Raw genomic sequence first — 21,984 nt, 5'->3', positions numbered from 1 at the left:
CATGTTTGAAACTAACTAAGCAAAACACTATCAACTAACTGGCTCCATTGTTTACACATGTAGGAAAGACCACAGATTTTTAGAGCTCAGAATAGGCCAGCCTATCCTAAATAATCTGGGTTGATGGAAAAGGAACATTTCATGAATTTTCCATTGTGTTTTTCATTTTAATTCAAGCCATAATAACTTCATTTGGGGAAAAATAATTAAGGGTCCAGGTTTTTTCCACACTCAATTAGAAAAATCAGAATGATATGATAACCTTAAAATACTGATTTAGGCCTATTGTTTCTCATTTAATAATATTAATCACATTTCTTGTAGTAGTGTGCTGCATGCTGACTGTGGTGTAGCTAATCTTTTTTCCGAATGATATTTAGACAAACAATCCAAGTGAGTTGGACTGATTGTGTTTTGGGGTGGATACATTATGGATCCATGCTCAGGCGACCTCGGGATCTTTTTCCTGTGAGAACGTGCCCCCAAATCTGATTGGTCAGCGGCTGGCCGACGCCTTCTGACCAGCAGCCAATCGGTCGGTCAGGGCCGGTTCCGGTCTGTCCGCCCGGCCCTCTGCCCCTCACGCGGAGTCGCGGCTGGTGTTCAAGAAAATCCAAGCCACTCGTGCCGGGGAGTCAGCAGCCTCACACAGAGCCACACAGAGCCAGCAGCCGGCCGCCATTAACGCCTTCTTCCCCGCGTTGTAACCGTCAATCAACCACTGCACCAAAGGAGCGAGGATGGATCCACTGGTGGCTGCTATCGACCAGGGCACGAGCTCGACGAGGTTTCTGGTGAGTGACACGGTGAAGTCCAGTCGGTCACACGTTAACGAGCCGGTTACACACACACAGACACACACACACACTGAGCCGTGCTCACTCCGGGACCTCCACCTGTCTTCCACTCTCATGCTGTGAGCTGTTTCATTCACCGTTTGGCTCATTTTAAACGATAAAGACCAAAATCTCGTAAAAGAAAACAGCCTAGGCTAAATATTGAAACGAGAATTTGCGGGAACACGATTAATTTAGTTAGCTTACATGCTACGCGGAGCTAATTGGACGTCTGCTGTCCATAGACTGTGCTGTCTTATCTTTGTGTTTCCTGTATAATTTAATGTTTACATAAAAAAAAGAGCCATTCTCTGCCCGTGTGGAGTTGTAAACCCATCACCTCTCCGTGTATGGGTGTGTGCGTCCCTACTGGTAAATAAACACACTGCACGAGAGCAGCTGATGTAGATACCACGTCGGCTTTTACTGTGTAGCCTACGGTCTCAGCGACTTTTTCTAATCTGGAGAAATATAAACCAAAACAAAAGAAAACGAACTCAACTCATTTGCTCGATAACGATACAAGGCAGTGCCAGTGACAATGGATAGCTACTGAGTGATTCAACAGCTTGAAGTCCTATTTTCAGTGGTTAACCGGTGGTACAACCGTTCAACTGGTGTAAAGTTGTGATAACGGCAAGTTTAACTCAGAAGTTGAGCTTTAAGTAGCCTAATAAATGAAAACATGAATTCAAATGCTGCTAAACATGAAATCCCACAATTCCCTGTCACAGCAACACACTATGAGTCATATGGGTTTGTACTTTGGTCACATGGCAGATGTTTACAAACACTGAGTTGATTATTGAAATGCCAAATACATTAATGTGTTCAGCAGACAAGTAAATCTTGGCTGATCCTCTCCTGCAAAGCCTCATTAAAACCCACTGACAGTGAATGAACTTTGAGGCTGCGGCTCTGTGAGATTCTTCATGGTTTAGTAGAAGTCGTGTTCTCACAGCTCCATGGTGTCCTTCCAGTCCCTCTCTCACATGGGACTGTCTTCATGCTGCATGGAAATTATTATTTATTTATTTATTCAGATTTGAATATTTGTTGGTGTTGAACAGATTGAAGCCTGCTCATGCTCAGTCATCCAGTGTGAATGAAGCTAGCCCTCTGCAAGTAGGTCAGACTGAAGAGTCTTGGCAGAGCAGACAGAAAGCATTCTGTTCACCTCAGTAAAGCAGCTTCAATGTGTTTGTGAACTGTAAAGTAAACTTAATATAAAGTGATTACATCCCACATTTGTTGATGGCAGTAATGAAGTTGCATGGGTGAAAGGACGAGGTCAGATAGTTTGAACTCACATGTGTGTTTCCATCTGCACCTCCATCTTTTTTTTTATTTTGAATGTATGTGGTCCAACAGTATGGCTGTCCACAGCAACTAAGGAGTCATTACTTTTCCTCTGGATGCTTTTGTTAAACAGTGACGAGTTCTTTTTAAGGGGTCTTTGACTGTTTGTGGGGCCCCTGGCCGACGTCCATCCTCTGACACGTCGGTCAAGTCAAACACACGTAAAGGTGACTCTGACCAGCAGTTAAACTTTAACCTGGACGTCTGTTTTGAGTTCCTGTTCAACTTAGTCCCAGTGACCAATTACGCAAGTGTCTCTCGTCATTGATGATGATGATGATGATTATTAAGCTCTTGCACATATTAATAAACTAATTACTCAACCTAACTGAACCTCCTCCATGCTCTTTGCTACAATTGTTTCTGCAGTTTCTAATCTAACTTTTACACACACACGTTATGGTGTCATAAAGATAATGTTGGCTTTATTTTTCATGAATGCTAATCTAGATACAGTGACATCACCATGTGATGATAAACATAAACACGGTGTTACAGATTGCCTTTGATCCAGTTTACTACATAGTGAATGGCTTTCCACTTCTGTGTGTTGTCTGGTTTTGATTTGTCACTTTCCATGAGCAAAGCACAGCAGTGTGTGTGTGTGTGTGTGGAAAATCAAATCAATCATAATGTAAGAATCTGTGTATTGTGCCAAAACAGGCGGTTTGACAGTGAAGTTTGAATTAACTCTTTTTCAAAGTCTAGTAGTGTGTGTGTGTGTGTGTGAGCGACAGGACTTTACTGAACTAGACTTTGGATATTTGTGGAGCAGTTTAACATCCAATTGCATCAGACAGGTTTATACTTTAACTGGCCCAGTCATATGTTCTGTCCTCATGATGGTGTGAGGATGATGATCCTGTGTGTTGTGCAACTCTGTGTGTAACAACTGAATGTTGCCGCTCTGCTCGGTGTTAGCGGGGTCAGAGTGTGTAGTCTGTGACTCATCTGTCCAATCCAAGCTGGCTTTTAAAGATAGTCATAAAGAGTTTAATGTTGCAGTGGTGGCTTATATGTCCCTGAAGGTCGGAGCCGCTTATGCTGTCTTTAAAGGAATAGTTCAACATTTTATTCCATAGATTTAGGAGTAGGTTTGTTACCTTTAATTGTCGGTGCAAGCTATTTTTAGAACGGCGGAGCAGAGCCGCAAGCTGCTCAGAGCTACGCTATGGAGGCTAATGGGATTTCTTGGTTGTGACCTGCACATTCACCACGCTATGAGATAATAACGTAACGTTACGAGACAGAGTTGTTTTAGAGGTAAATTCAGAGACTTCTTGCTGAAAAACTGTCCCTGACAGAAACGTGCATCAGTGGTTTTGCATGAATTTATCTCTAAAACAACTCTGTCTTGTAATGTTCTGTTATTATCTCATAGTGTGGTGAATGTGCAGGTCACAACTTGTCCACCAGAGCGTTTTGAAGTTGTTGGATTGTGTATTTGATGAGTTTGATGAGGGAAACCAAGAAATCCCATTAGCCTCCGTAGCGTAGCTTTGAGCAGCTCACGGCTCTGCTCCGCCGTTCTAAAAATAGCTTGCACCAACAATTAAAGGTAACAAACCTACTGCTATGACTATAGGGATTATGGCAATGGGCCAATTTGCCAAAATGTTGAACTATCCCTTTAAAAGACCGTATCTGAAGCATAGACCTATACTATACTGTGTGTGCAGGGAGTTTCATCCTATTACTGTATTAGAAGAAATGCTGACTTCATCCGACTGAAGGCTATAACTAATACCACACGGCTTCTTCCTGCTGTCCCTGGCAGCACCCAGGGGCGACGTTCCTGTCGGGTGCAGGATGAAATCCAGCCAATGATGATCGCTATCTATCTTTCCAGCCTCTGCCTCTCCGTGTCACAAGATATCACTGGAAAAATAAATTGCCCCCCCCCCCCGTCACACGACTCGAGTGCTGCACCAGATTGTTTGCTGTCTCATAAAGACAACGACTCCTCACAAACGTTTCTGCCACCTTCCTCCCACCTGTCTGATCACGGCCTCCTCTCATGTTTTTCCACAGGTGTTCAATGCCAAAACAGCCGAACTGATCAGTCACCATCAAGTAGAGATCAACCAGAGTTTCCCCAAGGAGGGGTGAGTTCATCCTTCATACACAAACACTTTCAAAGGGACAGAAAATAAGAATTATTTAAAAAAAGAAGCTTCAAATCCACTCTGTGTGTCTGAAGAGAAAGTCGTTGTATGTTGTGATTGCTTCCTTATGTTTTATGTGGTTAATCTCTGACTTAATTTGGCGTGTGCAACATAACTGGGTCTAAGGTCCAGCTCTTATTTCACTGTACTCATGGAAGCTGGCTGGATTGTGCATATTTAGATGTTACAATTGACAATCTGGCTGAAGAACAGTACAAAGCACCCGAGACCACACACTGTGACTGCACAGCAGCCTGTTGTAGTTTAGCTCAGAAACACAGAAAATGACACATTACTTTTAAATCAGGCAACAAAACTTGCAACTTCAAATCCAAGAGAAGTAAAATTACCACAAATGGATTTGCTTGGCTAATAACCACAACGTTCCTATCACAGAACATGTTCACACCTTTTACCTTTTTTTTTTTTTTTTACCAGGAGCCCACAGTGGCCCTAACTTCAAATTTTAGGAGCACAAGCAGAACATTTAAGGGTGTAAATTGACTTGCAAGGCAAATATTCACATTTCTTTTTCATTCATGATCCTCACACACATTAGCCTGCCACCTGTAGTGACATATTCCAGATTTTTGATTTGCCCCTTCCACATTTCACTAGTTCACTAAAAAAGAAGGTAAATCAACTGGTTGGACATTGAAAATTTACCTGCACAGTCTCAAATTTTAGGGGCAAAATGCCTCCATTTAGGGGCAGTCTGGAGCCCTGCACACCTATCAATCATTCTACTAAAACTCAACTGCAGGTTTTCATAAATGTTGAGGAAAATCAGTTTTTAGTTTCCAGTTTCAGTAGGTTTGGCCTCAGTGCACATATAATTTGAACAAATAATCCCAAAAGCTGCTGTTTACTTTTTTCCCCCCGTCTTTAAATTATCTAAAGAAACTATAATAATAGTTTTCTCCACATGGTATGATGGGTGGCAGGTAAAACTTTAACATTTGGCTTTAGCATCTTTGATTTAATATTTTTTTTATCTTTTAGGTCAAAACTTAAATGTGTTTTGTTATTACTGACATGATGGGGGGCTTTGTGTGTTTCAGCTGGGTGGAGGAAGACCCCAAGGAGATAATGCAGTCCGTATACGAGTGCATGGAGAGGACGTGTGAGAAACTGTGTCAGCTCAACATCGACGTCTCCAACATAAAAGGTGGGAAACCCAGGAGCTAACTGTGGGCCGGTGTGTGGCGACCACACCCACGCAGAGAGAAAACCAAAACCAGCTGTTAACCACACCTAACAACAGAGAGACGGGTGGGAGTGGGGGTTTTTATTGACATTTATGTTGTTGTTTTCTCAGCGGTTGGAGTGACCAATCAGAGAGAGACCACACTGGTATGGGACAAAGAGACCGGAGAGCCTCTCTACAATGCTGTGGGTGAGTCCATTAAATATCTGAATATCAAAGTGTCACAGCCAAACACTTTCCTGACCTAATAGTTCTAATTAAGAGCCAACAGAACCACTATATGTAATGACGCACCAGACTTGTTCCTCGTGTCTTTAACTAAGCCAATAAGATTGCATCATCTGGCAAACAGCACAGTGTTACATTGGGTTGTAGTGTCCAGTGTCGTCCCTGTCCCTGTCTCCGCCCCGCCACTCACCATCTCATGTGGCAGTGACTCAGTGTAGGAGCTGAGCACATACTGTCACCACCCACTCCTGCTTTGTGTGCTAATATTACTAGCAGAGACAGGCTTTCATTCATACACCCCCCCACCACCACTCCTCCCTCCCCTGTAGGCTAGTTTGTCTACTGGCTGTACGCACTGCTGTTTAAAAAGGAATGTGTCGGGGGGAGGGCAGTAAGAATGTCAGTGTGCACAGAAGAAGAGGTAAAAATATCCAGTTTGCCACCATGTGTTTTAAAAGATGTGACGTAAAGGGACATTGTGTAACTTCTCCTGTTATCTATTCACGAAAATCGATTATTTTGTTCAAAAGTCTGTTTTTCATTAATCAGTAATCCCCCCCATCAACAAACTGAAGTGTTCCTTTCAGCTCTGAATGAGCCGTTCATATCATTCATATCTACATGGAGCGGGTAAGCTCGGTGCTGGCTGCCATGTGGTGTCTCCATGTTTTTACGTTCAGTGGCAGCGTGACGGTAGGAAACCACGGAAACTCAGCGGAGACACCGGAGCTGTCGGCTCAGGTCAAGGTGGCGTCTGTGAAAAGTCACCGTGGTAACGCAGTGAGGAGGAATGGAGCGTTACACTGATGCTGCATTCACCTGCAGTCGGGCAGACGGCCGTCGCTAACAAACCAGATGTTATTTTAGTCACAGAAGTCCAGAGAAAGCCGGTAAAACGTGGGTCAGGTAAACAATATGACATCGCCATGACAACATATTGTCACGTGTATTGTTTTGCCTCGTGCTGACGGACCACTTATTTACATAGAGGCTTGTTTATGTCGTTATGTGCAGCGGCTGTCCTGTCCTGTCTGCCCAATTTCACGTGAATGCAGCATGAAAAATACGATCGAGTTGCTTTGTGATATACAACCAGCGCAACGCTAGATGGGAGTAATTCCTACACAGTGTACCTTTAAAATATAACATATAAATATAAATAATTAATCTGATGGATGGAATATTTAGTCTGTAAATACAAAGACTAAGTAAGGGATAATATATAGTTTGGAGGTTGTTATGGAGAAATAAACCCTGACAGGTTGTATGGTTTCATACTACCTGAAGGGTCTAGACCGACTGGACTGACCTGGACTGACCGTTCTCTGCAGCAGTGGACCGGCCCAGCAGGGTGATCCACATGTCTGAGCCCCACGGCCTGTCTCCAGGCTGACGCTGACCCCTGTCCCCTGTCCTCATACAGTGAAGACATTTTTGTTCTTGTGGTCACTTCCCTTAGCTGGTGACCACAGGTGAGAGTTTGACTCTTTCTTCACAATAAAGTCTCTGCGTTCTAGTTCCTCCTGCTCCAACCTGCCTGTCCATATCACTACTTTACTGTTGAGGAAACAAGATCCTGTGATACTTGAACTCTCACTTGTGGCAGCATCTCCCCTGTAGCCCAGAGAAAGCCTTCTTTGTTTTTCTACAGAGATGCTTAGTACTTGGTTGTGGAGTGCTCTAGTGCACACTCCTTGTGAGGGGCTGCCAACACAACCACATCATCTCCAAAGAACAAAGATGAAATTCAGATGATTGCACATTCTTTGCATGCAATAACACATAGCCACTAAAGTTCAGATCAGGCAGGTCGTTCCAGCCAATTACAGATGTCCCTTCAGGTTTCACTAATTACACTGGTAATAATACCTATTGCTTTAGGTGGAGGGCCCTCCATGGTTCTCTTTTAGACTGAGCCTGGTTGGGTACCTTGGGTGGAGGCCTGGCCATCAACCCCCCCCCCCAACTCCAAGAACACTTTCTATAGGGTTTTGTCAGTCACTCTCACTCTTATTCTGGCCCCTCCCCTGTGACCAGTTTGCCCTGGGACATCTAACCAGGGGCTGTTGTCGTGGACAGCACAGTCCTCAGGATCACTGAGACAGCCCGACATCTCCTTAGTATATTTCTGTTGTTGTTACTCATTCATTCATTCATTGATTCATTCATTCATTGTTGTACAACAACAGAAAAATACAAATCAAGCAAAGATTAAGACAACACTGAAGTGAGGTGGTTTGAGAGCAATGTCTTAAAATGTCCAGGAGTAGTGACAAGTATGTTTTGAAGATGGTTCCGTGTGGTTGGTGCACAAAAACTAAAATGAGCCACTCCTCCATCCTGACCAATGACCATAGTTTGTCGTCTCAGAATCACCGGCTCAGTCACCTTTTCTTTGCGTCTCTAACTGACTCTCTGCAGAACTGGTGGAACTGGTTCTCTGTGGTTTAAGTTCTCCAGGCTGTTTGATATGAGATAATGTACATAGGGTTGTTTTTATTTCATTTACTTAATGTATGTAAATATAATGGCATATGGAAATTTTGGAGCCACATTTTGACTAATTTTAAAGTCTGCTGAAAGTTTATTAGGTTTGCATGTGGACATGAGGGGAGAGTGTTGAATGTCAGTAACACAGAGTTCAGATTGTTGTGACAGCACTAATCTATATGTCTTATGTTCCTGTGTGTAAGCCTTTGTACCCTGCTTGCTGTGTCTGTAGTTTGGCTGGACCTGCGCACACAGTCAACAGTGGAGAGGCTGATCAACAAAGCTCCGGGCCGAAACAAGAACCACCTCAAGGTGAGAGAAGTCCTTTCTTTTCCTGTTTTGGTTGTTTTCAAACCTGACTTTCTTTTTCTTTGGTTCAGGCTGCAGTGTTAACAAAAGAAACACTAACAGGATAGCATCCATAGATTGTCTATAAATCAATGACTGGAGTCCTTTCTTTCTAAGTTGCTAAGGAAACATTGAGGAACTTTAAAGAGATGTTGACCCACACCATCCTAATCTGTATCTCTGCTCTCCTCATTTCTCCAGCACAAAACGGGCCTCCCCATCAGCACCTACTTCAGCGCCGTCAAGCTGCGCTGGCTCCTGGACAACGTGGATGAAGTGCGACAGGCGGTTCTGAGCGAGAGAGCCATGTTCGGCACGGTGGACTCCTGGATCATATGGGTAGGACGGGTTTAGAACCTGCAACAGCGCCTCTCTTTGTCGACGGTGTATCAAACGCACCTTGACCTCACTGCCTGTCTCCTCAGTGTCTGACGGGGGGGAAGAACGGAGGGGTCCACTGTACAGATGTATCCAACGCCAGTCGCACCATGCTCTTCAACATTCACACCATGGACTGGGACCCTGAACTGTGCAGGTAAACACAGGCAGTTAAACACACACAAAAGAACCATTTGAAGAGCTTGTGCAGTGGAGGAAGCGGCCTCCTAGGTTTGTTTTTTTTGAGCATTAATATAAAATGTAATTTAAAGCAACTACAAAGAACTTTTAACTGGATACCGGTATGCAAAAGTCTCTGGTTTTTGCTGATGTCTCTGTGTGACTTACAACAGCAAATGTGGCCATCGGTGAGAAGATAACTTATTTCTAAATAGTGTAACTCTTCACCTTCGGGTCGGTCCGCTGGATGAAACGACTTTTGGCACTTAGACAACGCCAGTTAAGCATCTTTACGACAATACGTGCTAAAGCTCATTCGAAATGTAGTCTTCATCCTGGCAAAACACTACCGCTTTTGTCCACAGGGGTCGCCAAAATCAACACAGAATGAAAGTTCTTTGTAAATGTTTAAAGAGGAGCAACGCAGGATTTGCATACCTTAATTTAGCAGCTTTGGAGTAATTGTGATGGTTTAATAAATGGCTTAACTTGTTATGTGGGAGAATGGAGGGTCTCTGCCTTCCACGCGCATGTTGCATCTCTTGGCTGAAAAACACACGACACAAATGCGCCTCGTAACCTGTAATCTCTTGTTTATGACACAAATATACACATCGTAACATTGTGTATGATATATAACGTCGTTATCCACAGCTCTGCGGATTGATTTCTCACCGGCTTCGTTGTAGACAAACACACATGGCCGGGACGAGGGTTAGCAAAACAGCGGAAAAGCAACCGGACTTGCAGTTCCTCTTTAATAAAACACAGAAATCTAATTTGCCATGCTCATTTTCTGATTACCTGCCTGTTAGACTGTTAGTGTTGACCTGGCAGTTTGTGTCTGACATCAAGCTGCTCCGCTCCTCAAACTAGCATGTAGCTAGCCAGTGCTACAAAACTGGACAGGTTTTTTGAAAAGGAAAAGACTGATATACTGCATTAATAAAAGTAAGAAAATACATTCAAAAGTGAATCTTTTTTTCCTTATTTCATAGTATTGTGGATAGGTTTGCTAAGGGGATCCCTGGCAAGAAGCTAATGTTATATTTTCCTCTCTGTTTGTCTTGCTGCTGCTGATTGTTGCACTGCTGTTCTGTGTAACATGTGGTCATGACATCATGTGTGCTGCTTTCAGGTACTTTGATGTCCCCATGGAAATTCTGCCCAAAGTCAGAAGCTCCTCTGAGATATACGGCTGGATGGTAAGATCTAGCGTTTGTTTTGACACCTGACCTACATGTCCCTTTCACCTCATTTCACCTCATTTCACCTCATCCAAGGGTCATACATCTAGATTCAGGATAACTACAGTCATAAAATGATTTTAGTGTAATGGTCTCATGAAATAGCATGATCATGTAAAGGCCATATAACATGATAAGATGCAGTAAAACACATGAGAAAAGCAGATAATGCACTGATAATGGCGAGATAGCAAATGATTTCCCGTTGAAATGTTATTGTTTATTTGAACAGGGAAGAAGAATTGTGTTTAAACTGGAAGACAGTTTCATTACATGGGCCTGTTTTTAAATCATGACCTATTTATTCAAGGAATCACAGCGTAAAAAAGCCAAGGTGGCAATAGTCTGCTTAAACAACAATACAGCTTTTTCTGAATGATATATGTATATAAAAGTTGTCTGCCATCATTTCACATGTTACATGTACAGGCACATCTCAAAAAAATGTGGATATCATAGAAAAGTTTATTTATTTCATTAGTTCAATTCAAATAGTAATTAATAATAATCTCATATAGATTCATTACACACAGACTGAAATATTCTATAAAAATAATCTAATAATTATAATAATAAAAACCCAAAATTCAGTAAATTGAAAGATTCGTAATGAAAAAAAAGTTGACTATTGTAACCTAATGGTACCACACTATAATCAGCTGATTAACTCCAAACTCCTGTTAAAGTTTCCTCAATCTGGTTCAGTAGCTCCACTATCATGGAGAAGAGCTGACCTCATCATATTCTACTTTAGTGAGATGCACCTGTATCTGTTCATTACACTGCTTGGTAATAGTGCATGACATGATGATTTCACCTTGTCAAGTGCAATGCCTGGCAGAGGTGATGGTGCTGGTCCTGGATGTGCTGATCTTCCTTGCAGATGATCAATTTTCTAAAGAAACAGCATTAAGTGCATCCCTTTTTCCAGCAGTTGTAGGCAGCAAGTATCAACGCACAACACAGGACAATGTCTGAGAGATCAGGCCCAGATTTATCAGCTGATAACAACTCATAGTTTTATAATAGATGATGTAAAACTCAGCAGTCTCACCCTGATACAGATCTGCCAGATGATGTGATAAGGGACCAGATACAGATGTTGTTGCGATAGATGAGCCCATATTCCAACCAGTCCCATTATAAAACATTTTAGGAACACTGTTATCATGTGTCTGTTTGCCATGCTGCTCATATCTTATCTTATGTTTGGTATTAAACCTTTTTTACGCAGCATGCACTTTACCCCGTAGAACAGAGGTCAGTGACACAGCAGCTTTGTTTGTTTTCTATCATGTTATAGTCTAGATATTTACTTTTTTTTTGCGTTTGGAAAGCTTCCACACACACTCTCCATAGCTACTGTATCTTTCAACGGCAGCATGGAACTTTGAATTTCTTACAATCTGCAAAAAGCTGAAGAAATATCACATGACATATGTCCTCATAAGAGAGGATTCAGCTCTTTGTCTGCTGCTTCTCTTAACAACACATTTTAGCAGAGGAGTGACACTGTCAGTTATGATCACGTGGAGATTAGTTCACACTAAAGTATGAAACTAACACCATGCAGAGGTGTTACAGCTGTTCAAATGGCAACACACACATCATTATCTGTTCACAGGATTATTGACATAATCAGATTCCCATTAGGTAATAAAATCCCTGCCTCTGTTCCTGTAAATCCTCCATCTATCATGTGGGTTTGTTATGAAATCCGACTCTGTTATGTGTCCTACTATAAATGAATAAAAAATATTATGACATATTTAGCTACAAAGCAGTCCTCATGTGTGACTGTGACCTTGCTTGATTCAAATGTTTCAGATGTAAACACACCAGGGGTATTTATCAAGCTTCTTAGAATGACTCCTAACAACACTACTAAGAGTAAACTCACGAGGAAGTAAATTCTTTGCTGAAAGCTCCACTTAAAAGTTAGTTATCAAGCCTCCTACTTACACTTATAGTGAAGTGTAGGACTGAATGTTAAGGTTCAGTCTCAGAGCTGAGTTACCACAGTATATGTGCTGGAAATGGAATTTGAAATGACGTCACTTCAAGTGCAGAGGAATGACGACGGCTGAATGGAATCCTTATCTAAGAATATAGAAATATCTCAGTGAATAGTTAAATGGCAGATGGGAGTCTATATTCAACCGCATTTTGACAATAATCTACAAAATAATACAAAATATATACATTGGGAATGAATCAAAAATAAATGTTTCCTACTCTTTCCATTTCATTAATCAGCATTACACTGTTGGTGAGATGACGTCTGGTATCATCCCTTAAATCCGTGACAGGGATGATACCTGCTCTCTCCAGACGATATCGTTTGATCAGCTGTTTGTCATCAAACAAAACCACAACGTCCTTCAGCCCCCGGAAGGTTCGCGCCCGTCTCTCTGGCCTCACTGCCGTCCCCTACGATAAATAGCTTCTATTCTTAAGTTTGACAGTAGGACTAAATTCCACAAATTCTCAGCACTTAAGACTAAAATGGCACCCTAAGACGCTTGATAAATACGGCCCGTGGTGTGTACCGTACTGTGGTATTGTGTATTTGATGAGTTGAGCCAGTATCATCCTGCAGTCGCTCCTCCAGAGTCTAATCATGTCTGTTTGTTTCCTCTGAGCAGAAGTGCAGCTCTCTAGCAGGAGTCCCGATCTCTGGGGTAAGGCCTTCTGCATGTTATGTAACTTTGTCAGAATAGCAACATGTGTCTGTGGTTAGTGTTGGGACTGTCACCGGGTGCAGGGGTGGAGTTTATATGAATATGAAGCTATACGTTGTATTGTTGCCCCACCAACACGTCAGCCTGGGTCATGTTATCCTATGAGACAGATGCTGAGTCAGTGCTTGTGTGTCCAGAATCCTACTTCATGTGGGGTCCAACAACTAGTTAGTTGAGTCCAATAGTTAAGACAAGGGTTTTAAAGGGACATTGTGTAACTTCTCCTGTTACCTATTCACGAAAATCGATTATTTTGTTCAAAAGTATGTTTTTCATTAATCAGTAATCCCCCCCATCAACAAACTGAAGTGTTCCTTTCAGCTCTGAATGAGCCGTTCATATCATTCATATCTACATGGAGCGGGTAAGCTCGGTGCTGGCTGCCATGTGGTGTCGCCATGTTTTTACGTTCAGTGGCAGCGTGACGGTAGGAAACCACGGAAACTCAGCGGAGACACCGGAGCTGTCGGCTCAGGTCGAGGTGGCGTCTGTGAAAAGTCACCACGGTAACGCAGTGAGGAGGAATGGAGCGTTACACTGATGCTGCATTCATGTGCAGTCGGGCAGACGGCCGTCGGTAACAAACCAGATGTCATTTTAGTCACAGAAGTCCAGAGAAAGCCGGTAAAACGTGGGTCAGGTAAACAATACCACATCGCCATGACAACATATTGTCACGTGTATTGTTTTGCCTCGTGCTGACGGACCACTTGTTTATGCCGTTACATGCAGCGGCTGTCGTCCGTCTGCCGTCTGCCCAATTTCAGGTGAATGCAGCATGAAAAATACGATTGAGTTACTTGCGATATGCAACCGCAACGCTAGATGGGAGTAATTCCTACACAATGTACCTTTAAGGTTTGGGTTGTACTCAGGGTCCAATCAGGATAGAGGGCCGGGGTCTCATACTTACACAGTTAAGGTGAAGGGGTTTAGAAATGTAATCTGTCTGTAACAACTTGAGTCCCCACAAATATAGTACAGCAAGAATGTGTGTCCATGTGTCCGTGGAAACGCACACATGGACAGTCACATCACTGAGCCCTCTAACAGAAACCATGTGTGTGTTCCAGTGTCTTGGCGACCAGTCGGCTGCTCTGGTTGGTCAGATGTGCTTCACAGAGGGACAGGCCAAAAACACGTAAGTCCTCACTGTAGTGGAGCCAGGAACAACGTGTGTGTGTGTGTGTGCAGGAGAGGTGTGTACGAGGTGAAACAGTCACTGAGTTCACTCTACATGACTGTAGACATGGACATGTGAAGGATCACTACAAGCATGTTAGACCCAACAAGCAGCAGGAGTCTCTCAGACACTTCTCTTACTCTGCCACATATGGTGCCCCCTCTGTCTGGAGCAATGTCACGTGCACACAGAGCTGCTGCTGAGCCTCTGGAGGACTCAGTCTCACTCTCTTTTTTTTTTTTTAAAGTGTTTATTTTTTTAGACAAATAACACAAGACATGTGTGGTAATAACAAGAGTTAAGGACAAACAAAACAACACAAAAACATATGAGACAATACAAAATAGCAGGTGCAACGAACATGGAACATAATAATAGTAATAATGGTAATATTGATAGACTATGGTGAGAGGTTATATAATAATGATAGTTATATTAATAACTAGGGCTCCAGACTGCCCCTAAATTGGGGCATTTTGCCCCTAAAATTTGAGACAGTGCTAGTAATTTTTTCATCTACTTGCACATGTACAACCAGTAAATTTGCCTTTTTTTTAAATGAGGATCATGAATGAAAATGAAATGCGAACATTTGCTTAGCAAGTTGATTTGTGTCCCTACATTTTCTTTTTGTTAATACATACATACATACATACATACATACATACATACATACATACATACATACATACATACATACATACATACATACATACATACATACATACAAAAATAAATAAATAAATAAAAAATAAAAAATAAAATAAAATAAAATAAACAAATAGAAAAAGGGAAGAAGAGAGAGAGAAAGAAGGAAACGAGAAAAAGAGTTGGAGGTTGGGGTCAGCGCCCAGGACTCTGATCACTGAATGGCGTAGCTGTGGTGTTTCTGGTCAACAACAGCACTCTGGACAGGGGACAGGTGTCCACTGTCTCTGTGTCTGAGAGACATTACAGCATGAAAAATGATCATAACAATCATGTCTCTGATCCAGTGTCCTTGTCTGTCACACAGATGTTTTGGACATGTTATTATTTTATTATTAAATTGAAAATGTTTTCTTGACTTCAACTGTTTAGGCTGCTAAAATCCTGATACTTCATTTTTCTTTTTTGTTTCACCTCTACTGAGGAGCCTGCCTTACACAATGAATGTTAAAGACAGTTTGGTGCATGTAAAACATGATCGGCCGCTGTTGCCAACCGAGTCCTGCTCAAAGAGCAGCAGAAGACACTGTCATTTAATAATACAGCTGTTTTGCCTTTTCAAGCTGATCAGTATCATCTCATTCAAATGCATCCAAATTGATTTCAGCACAATAACAAATCAAACTTCTATAATAAAACACGGAGAACACCCACTGAGAACTCTTCATGTTGAGACCAGTGAGAAACCTGATAAAATGCTGACTGTACAGACAGTAATGCAGCTGTGCAGGACAACTGTTGACTGACTGGTCTCTGATCTGTGTCCTCTCTGGTTGTGTGAAGGTATGGCACCGGCTGCTTCCTGCTCAGAAACACAGGGCCCAAGGTGAGACGTCATACATTAATGTTTACAAGGCTATGATTTAAAGTACATGCAGGTCTTTTGATGTGTTGATATTTCACGTTGTGTGTGTCCCTCTCTCTTCTGTGTCAGCCTGTCATGTCCGAGCACGGCCTGCTCACCACCGTTGCGTACAAACTGGGGAAAGAGGAGCCGGCCTGCTATGCTCTGGAGGTGTGTGACACCGCTCCTCCTCATCCGCAGCTAAATTCAGCTCCATTATCACTTTTCAGTCCTCCATAGTGTGTGTGTGTTTGTGTGTGTGTGGGGTCTGATGTGTGTCTTTGTTCCTCCCAGGGCTCGGTGGCCATAGCAGGGGCAGTGGTTCGGTGGCTGAAGGACAACATGGGCATCGTGCAGTCGTCCTCAGAGATCGGTATTTACACTTACTCTCACCTCATCATATGTGAAATTAGTGTCAGTGATAAAGCAAATACACAGGTCCACTATAACAAAGTGATGAAGTACATTTCATTCTTTCTACCCACCCCTCTCTCTCTGTCCTTTTCTTTCTTTCTTTCTTTCTTTCTTTCTTTCTTTCTTTCTTTCTTTCTTTCTTTCTTTCTTTCTTTCTTTCTTTCTTTCTTTCTTTCTTTCTTTCTTTCTTTCTTTCGCCCATAGAAAGACATTCATCTCTAAGCCTTCAAGTTTTATGTTTTAGCTTTAGCCTTTTTCAACATTGCCTTTTTCAACATTGCCTTCAACATTGCAGCGTTCAGCTGCTTTCCTGCTGGAAATGCTTTCTTTTTCTAGTTGAGTGCTGCTCTTCATTATGTTTTCTAATATCTGTATTTCACCTGAGTATTTTATTTTTTGGGAGTGAAGTTGCAGCTTTAACTCCACCGCACTTGGAAGGCAAATATTCTGTACTATTGATTTTGCTACATTTCTATCAAATCCTCTTACTTTGAAGCAGAGCTCTTACATTCGTATTCATACCAGACGCAAAGCAAATTTTTCACGCAAAGAGATTACATACAAAGTCAATGAAAAGACGCGACTGTCGGCAGTGCGAATGTTGGGCTTGGCTTCGCGTGACGTGAATTCCCATATTTGTGCAAGTTGAAAACATTGAACTCATTCTTATGAATCCTAAGTAAAGCAACTTGCACCAACAACGACCATCTTGTCTCAGATGCCAGTGCTCTATTCTGTCCCCCTTTTACACTGTTTGTCCACTGTGTCTAATATTGTTTGTCTTTTTAAAAAATGTTTTTATTCTATGCCTGCAGCTCTATGTGCCCGAGACAAATTTCCATGTCGGGGCTGATTTAATTTGATTTAAACTTACCAAACCAAATACTACAGTGTTGTTGCTTTGTGATGTTAATTGTGTAGAGAAAAATGAAAACCAACTCTTCCTCTGTCCTTCATCCTCCCCTCATTCCAGAGAAACTGGCAGCTGCAGCAGGGACGTCTTACGGCTGTTACTTTGTGCCGGCTTTCTCTGGACTCTATGCCCCATACTGGGAGCCCAGCGCAAGAGGGTGAGAGCATCAGCTGTTCAAACATGTTTCAACCATCAACTGTTATTGTTATTGGATAACAGTGATCCTTCTTTGGGTCTTTCTTGTTTAGATTCTTAGTTTCCTCCTCAGGAACAAACATTAAAGGGACAACGAGGAGTTTTGGAAAAGTAAAGTGTTTTCACACTACATTTATGAGCCTCCGCGCACCGTGAAATTCTTTGACCAGCGCAAGACAGACTCATGTTTTCATTCATCAATAATTAAAGTCAGAGGTTCGAAGACGATCACATACTGTCGTAGTTCCGACCATAAACGGCGATTCAGCTGCGTTATTCTCATGACTCGCCACGAAACCGAAAGTAAAGAAACGCTGGTCGGCTCGACCAGCATTTCCACCACCACTAATAATAACAAAATAACGATAGAGACAAAACGATATATTTATCGAAAATGGGCCCATTAACAAGTGTGGGTAACGTAGATTCATCCACATTAACGTGAGACTTTTTTATAACCAAATAGAAACTCCTCATTGCCCCTTTAAAGTAGTAGAAATACGGCTGTCTTTTAAGGCATAAAAAAGAGCCAGTTAACAAGCAGTTATTGCAAAAAAAGGAAAAAAAAACAAAAAACAATACTAGGTGTGTTTCAGTAATAATAAGATAATGGTGATGACGGTGACGGTCAACAAAAAATATTTGAGCAACTAAATGTACTCCCTTTGTTTCAAAACTACTGCAACCACAGAGAATAAGTCAGAGAAAAAGAAAAAAAACACTCTCCTCAACACCATGATGACTCATACAAAAAGAAACAGAAAGCAAAATATATTTTGACTCCCACAATAATCATAAAGTGACCTCACTGTTATGTGTTGTGTGTTATATGTTAGTGTACGGGAGTTAATTTCCTTTTCTTCCGTCTCCAGCATCATCTGTGGTCTCACCCAGTTCACCAACAGGAACCACTTGGCCTTCGCTGCTCTGGAGGCCGTTTGCTTCCAGACCAGAGAGGTGAGCTCCCTCTCCCTCCCCCAGCTGGACGGACTGGTTGTGTAGAGTGTGTTATTGTCTGTTATCAGTGAGTGTTAGTCAGAGTGTGACGGGTAATACTGTGTCTCTCAGATCCTGGACGCCATGAACCTGGACAGCGGCGTCCCACTGACGCAGCTGCAGGTGGACGGAGGCATGACGTCCAACAGGTTACTGATGCAGCTGCAGGCAGACATCCTCTGCATCCCCGTGGGTAAGAGCGCTCGCTGCACCCGCCTCACACACACACACACACACACACACACACACACACACGTATTTGTCAGTAGCTGCGTTTCCATTACAGGTGTTTTGCAAAATAAAAGCAGTATTTCTGAAATTTCAAAAAAGCACATTTGCTATGTGCAGATGTTTCCATTGAAAGGCGTTTTGCAATTGAGCCGTAACTTTCGTAAAGTCTAGTCTCGCGACATCCCATAATTCTTTTAAATTCTCATCCCGCCAGACTTCACTTTGAGGAAGATGGACGTAAGCGTCTTGCGTTTCATATTTCATATTATTTATCATATATTATTATATTATATATTATGTGTGGCAGTGGCCACAAATGAGGGATTTCTGGGAGAGGATAATGAAGGAGGATTTCACAGACGAACTATAGATACAACATTTCAGGATGACCTGGGATACGTTCAGTCAGCTTCGTGATGTTCTCAAACCGAAATAAGTGTTTCCATAACACTTTTGCGATACACCTTTATATCGATACGTCTGAAAAACCACCTCATGAGAGCGTAAAAATGTTTTAGCAAAATGTAGGCGTTTCCATTACCATTTAGGTTTTGCACATTTCTTTTTTTTTTTGTCATTTACTTTTTATTGGGTTTTGATTTTGCATGTATACAAACAAACAATCAACTGAATGAAGACCTATAAAAAAAATATCAAGGGGAAAGTAAAAGTGTACATAAGGGGACTGGTAAACACCTCCAGTCGTTAAAGTGGAGAAAAAAAAAAAAAAAAAGGTAGAGAAAAGTAAATACATAAAAGTACTCTGATAGTCCAATCTGAGATTACCTGAAGTCTGGTGTTATGGTAGAGACATATGTAATCCATATTTGCCAATTTTCAGTAAATAGGTTTTGCACATTTCTAGAGGTAATAGAAACGCACCTGCTGACTTTAATCCAGAAGATGCAGGCTGAGAGATAGAGATAGATTTTTTTTTAAAGGCAACAATAGAAGTATGTATTTCTTTTCTGTGTGTCGGGGTCATTTGAAGGAACACAGATGGCGTTGTGTCAGACAGACGGGAGGTTCTGATAGGTTCTGTCAATATGCAATGACACGAGTCTTAACATTTAACAACATTTAAGTCTTCCCTGACTTTTGTCACATTTAAAAAGCACATGCATCTTTAGTCAAAGCTGAACTGAAGGTCACAGGGTCCACATGGATCCATGTTGGCACCAGGATCCAGCGCTGCTCCGTGTGTCAGAATACTTTTCCACACATGATGACAACAACACAACAAGCTATAAGTGGAGGATGGTGTTGACTAAAATACACCCGCTGAATATCCTGGAACAGTTTCTTCCCTGTTACATGAGAACATTTTGACATCGTACATAATAGAGCCAGCTGTCAGATCAGGTTTTGTTTCTAACTTTTTTGTATCCGTTTTCCTCTTTGTGTGTCCATAGTGCGACCCAGCATGTCAGAGACCACGGCTCTGGGTGCAGCCATGGCAGCGGGGGCAGCAGAGGGGGTGGACGTGTGGAGCCTGAGCCCCGGTCACCTGCCTCGCCTCACCTCGGAGAAGTACCAACCTCAGATCAACTCTGACGGTAAGAACACACACTGTCCTCAGGTCAGAGGGCGGGACTCTGCTGCCACCTAGTGGAGGCTGCTTTATTCTATGACTTCAACTTGTGTCCCTCTTCATCACAGAGAGCGAGTTCCGCTTTGCTCGGTGGAAGAAAGCCGTCCAGAAGGCCATGAACTGGGAGACGACGGAGCCCTGCTGCAACTCTAACGGTACAAACTGCTGCTCTCATCTCGGAAACCTTTCAACCAATCAGCACATGGACTTGGACTGTCTCAGGGTGGCTTGTTTGTTTTGTCCCAAATCAGGGGCTTTTGGGTCATTTGTGTTCACAAGGTAGCAGTCCAAAGTTGTAAACAAATGCCACGTGAGAACCAACTGTTCTGGGCAAATTAAGACTTCTTTCAAAATAAAAGTCCACCAAGGACCAGCATCCAGCTGCTGAGCTCCTTTTACATCAGCAGAAAGGCATTATGTTAAACACATACAGGACATTCAACATTCATGCATTCAATTCAGCAAAGAGTGAAATAATGAAAAGGAAAACCTGATCTCTGTCTGTACAGACTCTCTTCTCTTCTTCTCTCTGCTCCCTTTGATTATTACCATGGTTACACTGGTCCTAGACCTGAGTCACCCTGGGGCTAAAGTGTCTTCTTTATAACTCTGTCAAACATCAGACACAAGTCTGGCCCAGCAGACTGCAACATCTGTGTAACCAGCTGTTACCTACATCAGAGACATGTGGAACCTGTCAGTGACTGATCCATCTCGGACGCCCTCTCTCTCTCTCTTCTCTCATTTACCAACAGGTTTAGGAAAGAAGATGAACGGCGCCCCCTGGGGGGTTCCTCCCACCCCTCCCCCCACCAGAGTTGACCCATAAGGTCCGGCATTTCCTGCTGCATGCTGCGTGTGTGTGTGTGTGTGTGTGTGAACCTTTGACATGCTGCACTAACTTGTGTGTGTTGTGACGGGCTGACTGTGGCGTGGGCTCATTCCAGGCATCACTAACACACTGACCCAGGGTCTGACTGACGGAGACCTGAGACCTGGTCTGAGGGTTGGAACCTTAATGAAGGAAAATGATCCATGATCCAAACTCTATGTTTGGACCTCACCTAAACTCACCTAAATTACTTTAAAAAAAAAATAGAATAAATAAAAAAATCAACAGTGAAAAAGGCCACCGATCATCCATTGGCAAAATATTTAGAAGAGGTGATGGAGCTGAACTTTGAAACTTGGAAAACAACAAAACAGCAACCGCACACTCAAAACACTGTCTGCATATATCTATTTATTGCAAGTTTTTGGTCATTGTGACCTTCTGCAGGCAGACAACACAAGTGAGTGTAGCTGTACATAAGGGTTCTGGCAGTCACATCACTTGATTGCAAAATGCCAGAGACCTGTGTCAAACATGGCAAAGGCTAGAAAAGCATCATGGGAATTGTAGTCCCAACAAAAAAGTTGTAGTCGTAGATGAAGTTATTCTAATACACACAGTGTATACTGAGAACAGGAAACACCAATACATTGAGGTTATTTACAGTACATAAAATAAAGTACAAACACACAATAGAGAAAAGCAACAATCATAAAGTCATCATAAAGTATAGTATATATGGCATAAAATCTATTGTGATTGTGAAAAAAAAAGAAAGATGGATACATTTTTATGGTGTGATTATGGTTCCATCCTTTCAGCGGGCAAATCAACTCTGTCAGTCCAGCCTGGTGTTTCTGTTGGATGGGTTTGCATGTTACTGTGTTTATTGTTTCTC

The 21,984-nt window shown here is 42.3% G+C and overlaps 1 protein-coding gene across 1 annotated transcript; it reads left to right on the top strand.

The window, feature by feature from the left end:
• The first annotated feature begins 555 nt into the window (after positions 1–555).
• LOC146964657 (glycerol kinase-like) lies at positions 556–21,134 on the top strand. Its single transcript, XM_085765508.1, has 19 exons — positions 556–794; positions 4,227–4,300; positions 5,422–5,528; positions 5,679–5,756; positions 8,518–8,597; positions 8,835–8,972; positions 9,059–9,168; positions 10,330–10,396; positions 13,084–13,119; positions 14,253–14,320; positions 15,854–15,896; positions 16,005–16,085; positions 16,209–16,287; positions 17,302–17,398; positions 18,309–18,393; positions 18,505–18,625; positions 20,076–20,219; positions 20,323–20,409; positions 21,010–21,134. Exons 1-19 carry the CDS (start codon positions 741–743, stop codon positions 21,081–21,083), a joined length of 1,623 nt encoding a protein of 540 aa, XP_085621634.1. The 5' UTR covers positions 556–740; the 3' UTR covers positions 21,084–21,134.
• Positions 21,135–21,984: the final 850 nt, after the last annotated feature.

The sequence above is a fragment of the Trachurus japonicus genome, chromosome 21, assembly GCF_045865225.1.
Source record: "Trachurus japonicus isolate A0001 chromosome 21, Traja_1.0".
Classification (NCBI taxonomy): domain Eukaryota; kingdom Metazoa; phylum Chordata; class Actinopteri; order Carangiformes; family Carangidae; genus Trachurus; species Trachurus japonicus.
This window is presented reverse-complemented; position numbering and strand designations above follow the sequence as displayed.

What these genes read in the sequence shown, in the direction of transcription:
- LOC146964657 (XM_085765508.1), top strand. Translation starts at nt 741, where the DNA reads ATGGATCCACTGGTGGCTGCTATCGACCAGGGCACGAGCTCGACGAGG. An exon ending in GCCTCTCTACAATGCTGTGG is followed by an intron (nt 5,757 to 8,517) that starts GTGAGTCCATTA and finishes CTGTGTCTGTAG; the next exon opens with TTTGGCTGGACCTGCGCACA. An exon ending in GCAGTCGTCCTCAGAGATCG is followed by an intron (nt 16,288 to 17,301) that starts GTATTTACACTT and finishes CCCTCATTCCAG; the next exon opens with AGAAACTGGCAGCTGCAGCA.